This window comes from Crassostrea angulata, chromosome 8 (genome assembly GCF_025612915.1).
Source record: "Crassostrea angulata isolate pt1a10 chromosome 8, ASM2561291v2, whole genome shotgun sequence".
NCBI lineage: Eukaryota > Metazoa > Mollusca > Bivalvia > Ostreida > Ostreidae > Magallana > Magallana angulata.
The window spans coordinates 26514813-26531578 of NC_069118.1; the positions used below are offsets into that span (position 1 = coordinate 26514813).

Consider the following 16766-nt stretch of genomic DNA (forward strand, 5'->3'; position numbering starts at 1 on the left):
CTTAATGAAGTATATCCCCAACCATCATTGACATTATTTATCTTAATAGTGATATTCATTATTACATAAATCTATAATGATTTATAAGCCAGAAATTATTTTCTAATATCCAGGGGTTTTGAATAGAAGTTCTGGCAATTTACAACGTTGTCTTTTAGTACAAATAATTTACAATTTCCATAAAACATGATATATCTATAGAAAGAGAAAGGAAAAGAAAAATATAACAACAATTTTATATGTTAATCTGCGAGGATTGGTTATTTCTGCACAACAGTGAAAATCCTAAAATAAGTACATTAACATCATAATCTTGATAACTATTACCATAAAATATGCAAGTCTTTAATACCTTAACTGTGTACTTGAATTGTTTGTTAAATAAAAACAAATGTATATGCATGTTTATCTGCGATAATAGGTTATTTACTTCTACACAGCAGTGAAAATTGTACCGTAATTGTGTATTTGATATTATTCGTTAGATTTCTTGCATTTCAAAATTGTTTGCAAATATGATATACAACTTCTTTCTTTCTTTTAAAATGTGTTACATAATAGCGATTACATAGTTATGATTATAAGTAATTCATTCCCATCTACAATAAAAATAAATTTAATAGTAGTTGAACTTTAATGGTGTCTGTAAAGTAGTTCTTATCATGAAATACATGTACATCCCCAACCTCTATTAAAAATCCTTACTTCAATAGTAGTTGTATTTCAATAGTGGTTGCAAAGTGATTTTTCTATTGAAATACGTCCCCAACCACTATTGAAATACTTTATTTCAATAGTGGTTTTATTTCAATAGTGGTTGCAAGGAGATTTTTCTAATGAAATACGTCCCCAACCACTATTGAAATAATTTATTTCAATAGTGGTTTTATTTCAATAGTGGTTGCAAGGAGATTTTTCTAATGGAATACATTCCCAACCACCATTGAAATAATTTGTTTCAATAGTGGTTTTATTTCAATAGTGGTTGCAACAGAGCTCTGTAATTCGCTTATAATTCGACGACACACCTTTAAAATGTATTGACTATTAGAGATAACTTATTGAAACATTGTCAACATTTATTTTGACCAAAATTGAAACTATGCCTCTGACTGACTTCCAGCCAATAGAAAATTAACAACACAAAGTATAAGTTTACATATTTATTTATACAATACATAGAATTGTAATTGTTAAAATTACACGTGGTATTTGTGCGAATTGCGTACCGTATATTTTACCTGTGTTTATTCTATTTATAGGGTTTCTGTTCAGCGCAAATTCCTTTTCTACAGATTAGGTTTCTTTAAAGTTATTAAAATATCTTCTGAAAATTTATCTAGTTGTTTTCTATTCTATTACGATAATCAGCAAAGTGAAACTAATTTGTAAAAATATCTATTAACTTATTATGATATTTAAGACTTAAACTAGTTTAACAAGTTTATACGGAGTCTCAGTTCGCTGACGCCTTTGAGAGTGTTCAGGTGTGAAACGTGTGAGTGATACCTTGCATTATTTACGGTAAGGGAGTTATTTGGAATAGCTATTCATGTGTATTTTATTCAATACACAGTAATTTAAATATCCTTTATGTGAGAATAATAAATTTGTTTTATATACAGACTGTTTTAAAAAAATGTTTTAGCAATTTTGAGATAACTTTGTCTGTAGTATTTCTAGAGTTAAACATAAATATATATGGTGGTGGTTTTTTATTATATACAGTCATACCTATTGCAAGTGCGCTAGTCTACTTATTGAGTGTGTGTGTCGCCGCCGCCATATATTGGAGGTTCGTTGATATGTCATATTTTGAATTAAATGCAAATTATGTATTATGAATTTTTTAGTGTTTCTGTGTGTGCCTTTTTGTAATATGAGTTATTTTGTTTACTTAGTTGCCCATTGCCAATAAATTAAATATTTAATTGAAATTAAGAACTTGAACAGAAATAAAACCCGATTTTATTCTATTACACAATGATGGATTACAAATAAATATTTTGCAGGAGTCAAGGAGGACAACTACGATACCATAGCAGAATGGGCAAGCTAATGGCCTCGCTTATGCGCGTGCCATGAAGCCCCATGCCCGACGCGCATAGTGATTAGGCATACAGGTAGCACAGCTTCTGCACCCTGTCTCTGGTTTGCTACCTGGTAAATAAGCTGATATGAATTCATAAAAGTGTTGGTCGATGCCAGATTAGTTTTGATTTGTCCTCAACTGCTACATAATTTCATGTATATATTCCGTTCGCTTATATAAAACGGTCTGCTGCTTTGCGATCGTGGCTTTCAATAAAGTTGCACGGACTTTAAAATGCATGCATAAAGTAAATATGTAATTAGAAATGAGAATTTGAGAAAAAGGGTAAATGAGGATACATTTATATTATTTGTAAGAAAAACCAAGTTATCAACAGTATCAGGGTTATCTTGCACTGTTAGTGTTGTCTTTCTTTGCGTTCACAATGAACAAGTATGGCGTTCATACAATGTACATAGTGTCTACATCATATTGTGGACACCAGTTGCACAACATCCAGCGTAATAAATAAATGGTTCATAGTAAATGATCCAGAAAATTACATCGTATTGCCATTTATATCAGTTTATATCAGTTTCCATCACAAAACACAAAACAAAGTAAAAACACTCCTTTATTTGTAGTCTTTAATATTTCAGTATGTGGTAGCATCAGAGGGAGGGAGCAGCAAAGCTTTTTCTTAAATTTACATATAAAATTGTATTAACATGGAGTTGCCCCCCCCCCCAACACTTATATGGTATCATGTAGAAATTGAAATGAAAATAAGGAAATAAACAGTGAAATTGAAGTTAAAGTGTACCCCCTCCCCCTTCCCATGGATTGGGATTTTCAGAATTTTGTGAAACATAACATTTTATTGTTCCCGAAACACGTTAAAAAATGGCAAAATGGGGGGGGGGGGGGGGGGCAAATTCAGCTTATATCATATACAGGTCTTTGCAAATGTGAAATAACCTTTTGCGAGTTTTGGATGAGTCTGCCCCCCCCCCCCCCAACTTTCAAAAACGATGCTACATAATGTGCGATGATATGACAGTGCGGCGCAGGAAAAATTCTACAATGATTGGGGATTATTTGGAATATGTATGCCTGGATTTCAATCTTTTCCAGCTCAGCAGTTGTCTCTACAAATCTTTATGGCCAATGTAACTTGTTCGGATGAATGAAATACCTGAATGCCATGAAAGTTTCATATGGAGGACAGTGTGTGTAGTGATTAGCTTAAACAATTTATTAATAAAAATAGAAATAGTGTTAAATCTAAAGCAAACTAGCTTGGCGCGGCGCCATGCCCCATTTTATCAGCGCAATGCCTATTTTCTAAACGCCATGTCCTTTTAATAATAAACAAAAGTCATGCCCTTTTTTTATTGATAGTAAATTTAATTCAAAACCACCATTGCCCTACCCTCTGGTTAAACCAACACTCGCTGGACTTCACGCACAGGCGGCCTGAGACAATAGACGATACAGGTAAACTAGAGAGGCTCAAGCTGAGGGAGTATACACAACTGTCCTGTATAAATGGGTGATTTGACCCCTAATTAATTGTACAATATTTTGATAGATAATAGCTGATTATCTCCTTGAGATCAGTAGGCTACTTGTACCAGCTAGCTTATCCTTGATACATCGTTAGGTTATCTATAAATAGAATTAACACAAAAGAATATATTTTATGGAGATAATTTGAAATTTTAACACTGAGGCACCTAAAACCATGTTTTGACTAATGAAACATTTTAATAAAAATGTAGATGTGAAGTTTTCTTATCCTTTTTTAAGCTTTTAAACAATCGTCAGATTAACCAGAATTTTCTCTGTTTCCCAAAAAACGTAACTCTTCTTCTTAAAGGATACAGAAACTTAAATCACAATAAAAGATTGTTATGCAGATTTTAATGCAAATTGATTTTTAAAAAGCTAAAACAACAATTTAAATATTTAAATTTCTGTGGTAAAAAGGGTTTGATAATTTTGTCATTTGTCTACATATTCTCTTGACTGAGAAGTGGACATGCATATCCTACACCCATGCTAAGCCTTCCACTTCTCAAAAGATAATATTGTCTACATTATACACGTCCTATGATTCATTACTAGATACAGATTTAAGTTCTGTCATTAAGATATGTGTTTAATTTCACATATTACATAAAGCCTAAATTAAATAAAGAATTTTTAATGCATTATACTTTTAAACTAGTCAGACCAATGCCATGAGCCCATGACTGTTCTAAGGGATAAAAATAAATGTAAATCAATTTAAGAAAGACAAAAAAAAAACTAAAAATGAAATATTGAATAAGACTTATGTGAATGCAAAGGCAAATCATTTATTGTTCATTATCTTGTTTCATTACAGATCTCGAGGTCAAACTTGATTACGATGCAACAGTTTCCTTTCAAGGATTAATGATTTATATTGTTACCATACAAAAAGGTGCCTCTTTCAAAGTTTTATAATATTTACCGCGGAGAAAAGTGGGTTTTTTTTTTACCATTATTTAACATGCCCTTTTCAAATCCTAGATTTAACACTAAGAAAACTAATTTGGCGGTAGTCGGAAACATTAGGAAAATAGTGTCTATTTATGGATTCAATTTAGCTTTAACACAACCATCATGTAGCCTCTCCTCTATTTTATAGAGGCAAAGGCATTTATAATTGCTGCAGACTCCAAACAGAATAGAAATGTTTGACACATTTTCTCAATGACATTTAAATTCAGTCTTAAAGAAGTAGTCTTAACTCGTTTTCGACTTGTCAAAAGTGATTTGATAAATTAAAATATCATATTTTTCTTTCTTTTTTATATAATACTAAGTGGCATATACCAGTCAAAATTTCTAACGCCCCAGGCAAGTGTTTGTATTATCCTGTTCATAATTCCAATTATTTTGACCATGACAAGGATCAGATATAAATGTTAAAGAATAACTAAGCATGATAGTCTATCATTTTATTCAATGAGAGAAACTTCATATCTTAAACAGATGTCCACATAACAGAAGATGATTACAAAAAAAATACCATTAGTTTTATCATCTTTTAAGCTAAATTTAAAAAAGGTATTGACCTGACCTTGATGCAAATACAAGATGGTGGAATTCAATTAAACAAATACAATCATTTCCTTATATGCTCTGCTTGTCGAAAAATTTCATGAATTATAATAAAATCTTTGACTTTTTTATAGCAAACTTATTGTAATGAACACTTTTTTTGAAAGAGTGCCCTTTGAAAAAAATAAAAGTTATTGTTTTTTCAGTACTGGCGTGTAACTTCCATTAACAACAATATAGATAAAATTTATTCTGTTCATTTTGGAGGTCTACGGCAGTCTAACTATAATTACAGTATCATCAGCATAAAAAAGGATAAAAAAGCTTCATATACAGAAAAAATTCATTTTTTATAGCATCACATATATTCTTTCAGGCCTACAATGCTTTTATTAAAAACTCCCCAAATCACTGATATACACTGTATAACGAAAACAAAAATGGTAATAGATTTTTGCCTTTGCGAACTCTAACATTACAACTTTTTCAGCTTATCAAATCAGATGTGATACCATCCATAGTAATAAGAAATTTAATACCCTGATACATATCTTGATATAAACAAAATATTTTCCAGTAATAACATTTTTTCTGACATTTTGTATTATAACCCAATTCTCCAAATAGTGTCAAATGCTTGCTTAAAATCAATGAAAGCACAAAATATTTTTTTTTCTGTTTCATAAGGGTTCTGATAAAAACTGTAAAATTAATACATGATCTAGGATAGGATAGCTTTTTCGGAAACCTGTTTGGCTTTCACATATTATATTGATCTCATTTGCATATGCATCCAGTGTGTGCCTAAAATAGATGTAAAAAGTTTACCAAGGCAGCTTTAAATAGTTATAGGACGCTAATTTTCTGGTTTCGTAGGACCACTTTTGTTTCGTTTTTTAAATAGGCTAAACAATTCCAATTATCCACTCGTCTTGAACAATACCACTATAAAAATAACAGATATCTAACACTATCCATTAACTACTAGTATCTAACAGAAAATCCACTAAATAATTGATACATACATGCATATAAAATAAGCATAATGAAAACAAGATTGGAGATAAATTTTCTCTCTGTCGTACACTAACATTGCAATTAAAAAATTATACTATAAATCCTCAATATATATTTTTTTTATATTATGTCTCAGTTTGTTAATTATTTTTTTTAATTTACAAATGCATAGAATAATTTACTCACCTAATAATACCATGTTGTCTTTCATAACCGCAGATTTGTTCTTCTTATTTAGAAAATTCAGGTTAATATTTGTTCCTATTAACCCAAAGTTTTTCATATACATGTACATGTGTGTACATGTTTAATAATTATTCTACAACTTCATGTACATACATGTATAAAATATCAGTGATTTGCTGTTTTCTCTTGCTTGTCTTCTTGTGCAACGTCAGTGATATTTTGTTCCCCTTACCAATACACCCGTTTTTTTAAGTGCACATGCATTAATCAAAGTACTGATGTACTGACAGGAGAAGATTTTATTGATTATTATTTAATTTAAAACCAACGATTTGTAATTTTGCACGGCAAGTTGTTTCTTAGCTCTATTTGAATAAGTATTTCCATGTTTTCTAACATGAATTATTGGGCTTTTATCTGACAAGAATTCCGAATTATAAACGTACAAACCCCTATGAATCATGTTGTACAATATTTAAAGATAGAAATAATGTCATATAACCCTACGATGCATTATGCAGCAATGATCGAAATATTTCTGAAGAATTGTATCCCAGCAATATTGAACTCTGGCGTAAGAGTACATACCACTCTAAAAAAAAATCTTAATTTCTTGTACCACTTAAAATCTGACAATTTACAGGTATGATAAATTAGTTTGCTTAAAAAAATCAACTCCCAACAAATATAAGTATATTTATGTTTAACTGCCTTGTTGGCACACAGAGTTGTTTTCACATGGCTTTACAGTAATATGGACGTACAGTTTTTTGTACATCTTTTGAATTACTTTATACTTTAGGGAATTGAGTCCGTCCTTCCACATGCGGCTTTTTCCGCTTTTTAAAATTCTACTCCTAAAAAAAAAAAGGTCTGATTTTAGAAGCTGAAATACATGTTCATGTGGAAAAAATCCATGAAAGTTAAAATAACTTTAATCAAGCATAGAAAAATGTTCTTTCAATTCAATTTGCAACCCACATACATTGTATACTTGCTTTCTTTGTTTATTTCCCCTACTAATTTATCTTATTATACATATTATAAGATTTTAAAAATTACGATTTTAGACCGGCAAGAGATATATTCCTTGAAAGGCTGACCCGCTATTAAATATGCAAGCTCAAACAAAATGTTTTTAAAAAAACTATATTTAATCAAAGTCCAATAGTGACCCAGGTGAGCGGGTTATGTATTTTTTTTCTCTAATGACCATTACCATTATAACCCGAATGAATCATCAAAGTAAACATTTTATTGTTTGCATTTACATCTTTTTTTTTTTTTTAAAAATTGATAAATTGATGGTAAAAAGTAAGTAAAATTCAATTATTTAAGACTGTTACAGTACATCAGTTCGTTATGTTTAAGAAACAGCCAAATCCTCGATGTAGTTTTTGACCAAGCGATAAAAGGGGCGTGTAGATTTTAGTCTGGCTAGCTATTTCCATAGAAGTATGAATTGACGACATGTTTCCGTAAGAAATATGAGGGATCACACTAGCCATATGTAAATGTAGTTCTTTAAATAAACAAAAGAAAAATAACTTTGACATGTGTCAATCAGCATATAGATGGTCTGAGAGAACACATTTGGTATCCTGTGTTTCTGATCGTTTTAATGCATTCTAAGATGTGTGTCTCGTCCTTCATAGTTAAAGTAATTACTAACAATAATTAAGGATAAAAAATTAAAGTTTCCCGGTCATCTTTATGCGTGACTTTTTTTTTGCGTGTAAATTTCAGCGCCTAGAGCGTTCTCGGACGTTTTTGCGTTGGCATGTGCGAAAAGACATTGAAATTCAAATTTGCAGCTTATTGAAAGGAGTATGTGATATTATGCAGAAAATATTTTGAACATCTATTTAAAGATATATAGTTGTTGAGCTAGCTACATGTAGATAGATAGATAGATAGATAGATAGATAGATAGATAGATAGATAGATAGATAGATAGATAGATAGATAGATAGATATACATCTCACAATAATACCTGTTTGGATTTTTAACTGCGTCTTTGTGACGGAGAGAAGAATATCTGCCAGTTCTGTTTATTGCTTGGTTCGCCGACATTTTCGCCCATTTTACTCTGGAAAAGGTATATATTTTTTTAAATGTTATTCTATGCAAAAACAATACTGTATTATAACAAATTTCCTACAATGTCGCTAAAAAATGTAATCTCTAGGGAAAACGTATTGATAAGATGATAATTAGGTGTTTTCACCTTTTAGGTGAAAGACCTTTGTTTTTTTTATGTTTTTATTAGGTGTAAGACCTTTTGATTTCTTTCTGTGCTTTATTCTTCTTTGTTTCTATTTATCTCCAGGTGACTATTTTGTTATTAGGGTTATCTAAACAATCAAAAATTTATGTTATTGGTCATTATACGGTACTAAATGGCACTGTTTCTTAAAGCTCCCAGAACTTACAGAGTTATTGCCCTTGGAGTAGGAAATACTTATTATCGGTACTCCTATTAAACCATACGATATAGAGACTTGGACCTTTCTCCAGTGTCTCCAATACACTTAGAGGATTTTTCAATCTATTAACACCGAAAGGATCTGGGGCCCCCTTCTTGCAGTTCTACACATGTAGCCCCTGAAAGTATTGAAATTTCAATAAAATCACTTCCAACTTTTTTTACTATTCGTCATAGAGACTCGGGACCACCTTGAATGGTAGCGTCTACCTTGTCCGATCAAAATGACATAACGGTCAAAGGTCAAAGTCATTAGGAAATCTGTAAATGAAGATGATAGAAAAAATCTTTTTCATTAATGTAGTAGTGTATTTTAAGAAATTTTAAAATATAGCCCCTTTGGCTCATATCTTTGAATAATTTCAGAGGTATTGCCTCTATTGTACGAAATGAAAGAGACTTGAAACTTTCACTAATATCTTCAGTACACTTAAAGGCCGGGGCCAAGGAATAAATAGCAGCCAATTACAAAATGAATGGAAAATTCAATTTTCTTTGCAGCTTTCAGTTCAGAGAGAATATTTTAAAATAAATAGTATTATTCATGAATAAAAAATTCTAATTTTTGGTGTGGAAGTAGATACCTAGGTAGCTATCAATTGATGTCAAAATTTTTACAAACAAAGAATTATTTAAAGAGTGTTCATCTTGTATAGTTCTGAAGCAGCTCAAAATTTTGAATTCTTAACTAGTGATTGACATTGACAATGTTTTGTTTACACAGGAAGTGGCTTAAGCCATGTGCTCTGCAGATTACTTATCACAGCCTAAGAAATGTTTCGGCCAAAATCTTTTACTTTAGCATTGATTAAAAATTAATCATTCACATGAATAACACTGTTAGTGTGATATTTATTGAAATTTATTAAAAACTTAAAATTAAAATTATCCAATGCTTTTAGATTGACATAAGAATATTCATGAGTCCGCAATAAAGATGTATGCATAATGTCCCATTCATGGTAGATAAATTGTCAATAATGCGAGTTAGTTCATATGCAAAACCTCCTATTTTATTACTATATCTGGATTATGTTTGATCTCTCCCAACAATTCCTGTGTCGAAATTTAGATCAAGCTTCTGTCCTTCTAATGGTGTGAGCTACTTTACTCTGCACATTCCATTAGTCACCATAGTTTTGTATGTGATGACTACGAAACAACACAAGCTATGCTGACATTCTTCAATCTTCAGTCTCCCGAACCTGACTTATGACAAAGTCATCAAAATGTGGGTCACTGTCCTAAGAACTTTGTAATGAACCCACAATTGTGATTTTCAACAGAAACTTCATTAAAATCGCAACTCAGTGTGTCAAAAGCTTAAAAGAAAAGTTTCTCCACGACATTTAGTTACTTCCAAAGCTAGAATATTTATTTCTCCTTGGTTATTGTGATGTCCTTCTATTTCCCTCCAATTTCACTCTGGTTCCTAGTTCCCACCACATGATGATTAATATGGGGATAAATAAGGCGTATATGAATACATGTTTGCTTGTAAAAGCAAATGAAAGTTTTATAAACATTGTATTTGAGTTCTTAACAAACAGCTGTTAATTAGTGTTCATTTTTTCTTCTTACATCCTAATGACGATCTATTCGGATTTTAATCAGTTGAATGAAAAATATCCCTAGAGAACCCCTGATTATTTTTTGTAAGCTTTATCATTTTGGTGGAGGAACTGCTAAATGTTACTAGGATTAGGTTTCAAGCTTGAAACCATTATTGTTTCAGGGATGCCATATATCGGTATTGAAATTTTATCAGCTTTACACATATATGTTAAAACATAAATCAAATTAAAAACTGATCAAAATTCCTCTATATGAAAATTGATACAGCCCCTTTTAATAAATTGGGTTTATCCAAGTATATAAACAAAGCGAACTGAGCCACATGCAATGTTTACACTTATCAGCATCACCGACAATGATAGAGGTAGCCCCGCCTTTTTGCCCTCATAAGCTCAATTGTCTACCAGGTGGCAGAAAATCTAAGTCGACCCCGGCCTTTAAAGGGTCCTTCAATCTACATGTATTTATACCGAAAGAATATAAAGCCCTCTTCTAGCAGTTATTGCCCCTTGAAGGATTGAAGTTTCCATAAAACCACTTCCAACTTTTTTGATATTTATTATATAGACTTTGGACCACTTAGGAGGGAAGCGTCTACCTTGGCCAAACAAAATGTCATTAAGGTCAACGGTCAAGGTCATTTGGAAATCTGTTAATTAATGAATTTTCGTGTCTTTTGAAATACACAGTTGTAGTAAGTGTTTCAATATCTTGCTGGATTGCGCAATAAGGAATTCAATTTGGTCAGCCAAGTATAACATAACATCATAACATCCTGTGGTTACTCAAGTGGAAATCGTTTTTACAGTCAACCCATTTATATTGTACAAAGACTGCTAGCCTCTAGAACACGCTTTTCGATTGTTAGGTTTACTGTTCTCTCGCTAAGAATGTAGTCTTCGTGGTGAAGACATTTTCGTTTCCTCGAGTACGAAAGACTTTTTGATTGGTGGAAAATTTGAAAAGGGGCGTTTCAAAAACTCTTCGTGATCGTAAGATCATATGAAGAAAAATCTTCTTTATGAAGAATGGGCGGAGCGGAGCGAAGCGAAGCGTAGCTAATTCCTCTTGACGGAAATTTCTCTTCATATGATCTTACTGTCTTAGAACAGAACCCAAGCCAATGAATTCAAAGATTTGAGGAAAATACACCGCCCCTATTGTGTCCAAATATTACCGTGCCTTAAATGATGTATGGAGCCCGGTGTATTCATTAACATGAAAGTCGTATTTTTAACGTGGACTTCCAACTAAGTCATGTTAGAATGAATATGATTTGGAAGATATTGGTTTTGATTATATAAGATATTGATGTTAAGTGTGTTTAGGTGTAAAATCTATACAGATGATAAAAAAATATCTTAAATCTGTATACAAAGTAACCAAGTACATGCAAACGCCGTGTTTTCTCTTCAAAAAATATAATTGGTCGACAAATATGCCCAAACAGTCTTAAAAACATCACTGGTATCTGATATAAAGGTGACGAAATTTGTGCAATTTGAATAGGAAAAGAATTCAATGACTCTGTGAATCTGCACGAATTCATTTTTTTAAAGATATTTAGCTTATCTTTCATAGACAGCTTTTCTGTCATGTGTGTGTGTGGGGGGGGGGGGGTATACATAAAGTCACGCAAAGAAGAGTTTCCGAAACGCCCCTTTTCAAAGTTCCCACCAATCAAAGAGTCTTAAGTCGAGAAAAGAAAAAAAATTCACAACGTAGATTGCATTCTTAGCGAGAAATTGGGACATTTGAATAGCTGAATAACTGGGTTAGGTTTGCCTTACTTTATGTATTCCCCCCCCCCCCCCCCCCACCCACCCACCAACACAAATCAAAGAAGATCTGCCCGTGAGAGATATTATTTAAATCACAAGGAATTCGTGATAAATTCACACTTTATATCAGATACCAGCGATGTTTTAAAGACTGTTTAAGCATAGTTTCGACCAATTATATTTATTGAAAAGAGAACACGGCTTTTGTATGTATTTGGTTACCATGTACAGATTTAAGGTATATTCTTAATCATCTATATAGATTTAACACCTTAACACAACATAGATCAATAAACTATTTAATCAAAGGGAATATTCTTTAAATCATGTTTATCATAACATGACTTGGTTGGAAGTCCAGGTTAAAAATATGCGTGTTGGATTTCACGTAAATAAATACATGTACACCGAGCTCCTTACATGTCATTTAAGCTGGCTTAGTTTCGATTCGCTCCGCTCCGCCCATTCTTCATGACGAAGATTTCTCCTCACATAATCTTACTATTACAAAGAATATTCACTTGGCTAGCGCATCAGTTTTGTTCAGATTAAGAGGAAAAAAATCAGAAAAGCAATTCAAAAAATATGTAAAGTAAAAACAGGGAATTCTTAAGGCAATGGCTTGAAATACAAAAAAATAATCTTTAGAAAATAATTTAGGGCTTTGTGGTTTTCCTATTTTCTAATCGAGATATATAAAAGATATACCTTATTGAGCAATTAATTGAAAAATTATTAAGGTTGAAAGACGTTTAATTGTTCTAGAACAATTAGTCTACTAGCTAGGTCTTTCCACATTTCAGGGGAAAGACCTTTTGTTAGGTCTTTCCACCTTTCATGTGAAAGACCTTTTGTATTTGTTTTGTTTTTGTTTTTTTGTTTTTTTTTTTTTTTCAGAGACAGCTTTTTTGCTTCAAGAGATATTAAAACAATATTTTCTTTACGTTTTTGACCATTAAAAGTTGTAGTACCTAATAACCCTTTCTTTGATGCCTCTTAAAACTTACAAATTTATTGCCTTTGTGTAAAAAAGTGTCTTATCGCTACTCCTCTAAAACCATAAGAGATAGAGAGTTGGAACTTTCACCAATGTCTTTATTACACTTAGAAGGTTCTTCAAGTTATTCACACCGAAAGGATCTGAGGTCCTTTTATATTAGTTATTGCCCCTGAAAGTATTTAAATTTCAATAGAAACCTTTTCACTATCTACCATAGAGACTTTGAGCCACCAGGGATGGAAGTGTCTATCTTGGCTGAAAACAATGAAGAAAAGGTCAAAGGCCAAGGTCAAAAAAATTTTCGATCCTGATCTTTTGACAGTTTTTTTTATGAATGACGCAGACAAAAATATTTCATTAATTGTAATGAAACAATGTGTGTGTGGGGGGGGGGGGGGGGGGGGGGGGCTACAACTCTATAGGATCTCCGTAATGGTGCAAATGCGAGATTAATTCACCCCTGCAACGATTTTGTCGCAAATCGTATATAAATGACAATAACATATACAGTTCTTACCTGAACTCAAACGTTGTAGTTGTCTATGGCATAGATTAATCCAAAATTATCAAGTGTAGTCCATATATTGCCTAATATTGGTTATTTTTCATGTATGTCAACAAGCAAAGTTGAATTTGTCCGCCATGTTAACTGACCTTGACCGGTTGTATTTTGGGACAGCCAATGAGAATTCAGAAGCAGATCTTGAACTGAATATAGGAATTCCCCTATTTTAAACATAATTAACGCTGTAAATATGAATTTTCCATTATATACCATTTCCTTAAATGATGTTTTAGTGAGAGATCGAGGTAAGATCGATGATTTACACTGACATTCACGTTATCAAGCTCATCAAAACTCCAAGCGTAAATCCCATAAAATCACGCGAGAACTGTCATGGCTGCTGAAAAAGACGACTGGTAAACATGCTGATGTATTTTATCTGGTTTTGATTTATATACGGTAATTTTGTTCAACCTGAAATAAAAAATCATTTTATCTAAAGGAAGTCAAATATAAAATCGATCTTTTCAGACCGAAATTAGCCTCATTGAAAAATTAATTTTGCACCATTACGGAGATCCTGTGGAATTGTAGCTCTCTCGAGGAAACATCAGATATAAAAAAAAACCGGAAAGGGACATATAATTGTAGCTTTTGCTCCTATTGAACGCTTGAATTGCCTCTAATCGCTACTCCTCTAAAACAATGAAAGATAGAGACTTCGAACTTTTACCAATGTCTTCAGTAAACTTAGAGGGTTCTTCAAACTATTCTTACAAAAGGATCTGAGGCCCTCTTTTAGTAGTTATTGCCTCTGAAAGTATTTAAATTTCGATAAAATCATTTCCAACTTTTTTATTATTTGTAATAGAGATTTCGGACCACTTGGGATGGAAGTGTCTACCTTGGCCAAACACTATGACATAAAGGTCAAAGTTCAAGGTCATTTGTAAATCCGTTAAATAATGAGTTTTAAGATCTATTTTGTTTAGAGTGGTAGAGAAAAAACTTTTTCATGGACGTAGTAGGACTTCAAAATATAACCCTCCATCCCCTACCTTGAAACCATTATAAAGTTATTGCCCCTATTGTACAGAATGCTTGTTATCGCTACTTCTCATAAACTGGTAGAAGTAGAGACTCCAAACCTTTACCAATGTCTTCAGTACACTTAGAGGGTTCTTCAATCTATTCATATCGAAAGGGCCCGAGGCCCCCTTCTGGCTCATTAATCGCCCCTGAAAGTTTCTTAAGTTTGTTAAAAACACCTACGACTTTTGAACCCTACATTGTAGGGCCATCAGACCAATTCAAATTGAAATTTTTATCTTTATCGGTCAATATGACATAAACGTCAAATGTCAAGGTCAAACAAAAAATTAATTAAAAAATATTTAAGTTTTTGACTTTTTTTTTATAAAGTAACACAGATAAATTATTTTATAAATTATATTAAAATAAACCATAGAAAAATAATCAGGAGAAAAGACCTCAAATTGTTTGAAAATAATTAGTCTACTAGTTAGGTCTTTCCACCTTTCAGGTGAAAAACCTTTTGTATTTAAGGTCTTCCGTTTCCAACGGAAGACCTTATTGGTTTCGTACGGTTTCTTTTTCCCTATTATTATTATTTTTCTTTTTTTTTCTTACAAATTTTGTGCCCGCGATTTCTCAAAAACAGCTCGGCCGATTTTCATGAAACTTTCAGATCTAATAGATATTGATCTAAACTTAATATACATTCTGTTGTTATTTTGATGACGTCATTTCCGTTCTTAAAGGTCACCGGAAACATGTATAACAACTTTACATAAAATGGCAATAAATTGAAATCTAAGACCAACAGTAAAAAACACGGTGTTCAAACTCATTCGTTTAGCGTAGTAAAGAGCCAATAAACATACAGTTAAATTTCCAGCAGTTATCGGAATCGCTCGTAACTTTCCGTCGTATATCTATATATCTACCTTAGAAAGTCACGCGGAAAGAGAAATTGACGAAGACATTGAGAAGGATCCCGTTAAAATAAGCAAATGATGGTGATTTGTGCGGTTGTGAGTTCGAGAACAATCCAGACAATACCGTTGGTGTGATTTTTCATCGTTTTCCGAATGCACAGAAGGAGAAACACCTTTATTCGAAGTGGATACACGCAGTAAACAAAGTGAACCCCGTTTAGACTTCTTTCACAATTGACAAATTATGGACACCAAATTGCCATTCTGTCGTTTGCTCCGAACATTTTACGCCGGACTCCTTTACAAAGAAACCCGTGTATAGTGGACTCTATGAATCTTACGGGATTTAGAGTGATATTAAAGCCCGATGCCTACCCCAGTCTTCTTCTTGGTCAACGAGCCACCATCCCATGCATCAAGCCAGCATTCAAGAAGAAAGAAACGCAAAGAGAATGTATTACATATATGAATTTTAAAATTTTGATTAATTAGAAGTCGGAAACATATTTTATACCCAGTTCTCCTGGCTACAATATCATCTTATGCAGGCATATGCCAGAGTAGCAAATGTTGACACCTCAGCATGTCCATTGTGAATAACAGAATTTTTGTATCATTGTTAGGCCCTAATAAAATAATTCTGATTGATTCGTAATTTGTATACGCCAAATGTTTCACATTTATTAACAAGACAATAGTAGATCGAGAAGTCTTGGGGGTGAAAAAGTGGTAGGAGGTGTCATTGGGTCTTTCCTTGGGTGGTCCAAGGGTGTCAGAAATTTTTCAAAAGAGTGTTTCAATATTGTACAAATATCATCGTTATAAAAACCACTGTGTTTTTATGAAAACCAGTTTTAATGTTCTATGAATAATTTTCTATAGTTCTACTCTGTTTATAAACAGAAGTATCTTTTTATAATGTAAAATACTACCAAAATACACAAATTGACAGTTTTTGTTATTTGTTTATTATTTTTTACCATTTATTGAATGAAACATAAATATTTTTAGATAATACTAAATAGAGCATATATAAGAAGTCATTTTTAAATATAAAATTTATATTTTCTTGTTTGAACTACCAACATTTACAAAATAATTAAATAATTTATTGGGGGAATGTTTCATGTGTTCTA

At 32.2% G+C, this 16766-nt stretch overlaps 1 protein-coding gene across 2 annotated transcripts in view; it reads right to left on the reverse strand.

The window, feature by feature from the left end:
- Nucleotides 1–5004: 5004 nt before the first annotated feature.
- The window catches only part of LOC128159955 (beta-1,4-galactosyltransferase 4-like), a 92842-nt gene continuing 81080 nt past the window's right edge, over nt 5005–16766 (reverse strand). For both annotated transcript variants that reach the window (XM_052823196.1, XM_052823195.1), the window contains exons 7-8: nt 8320–8415; nt 5005–7182 (exon numbers count right to left, since the gene is read on the reverse strand). In XM_052823196.1, coding sequence (XP_052679156.1) covers nt 7029–7182; nt 8320–8415 — 250 coding nt within the window. In that variant the 3' untranslated portion in view covers nt 5005–7028. The remainder of the gene's footprint in view (nt 7183–8319; nt 8416–16766) is intronic.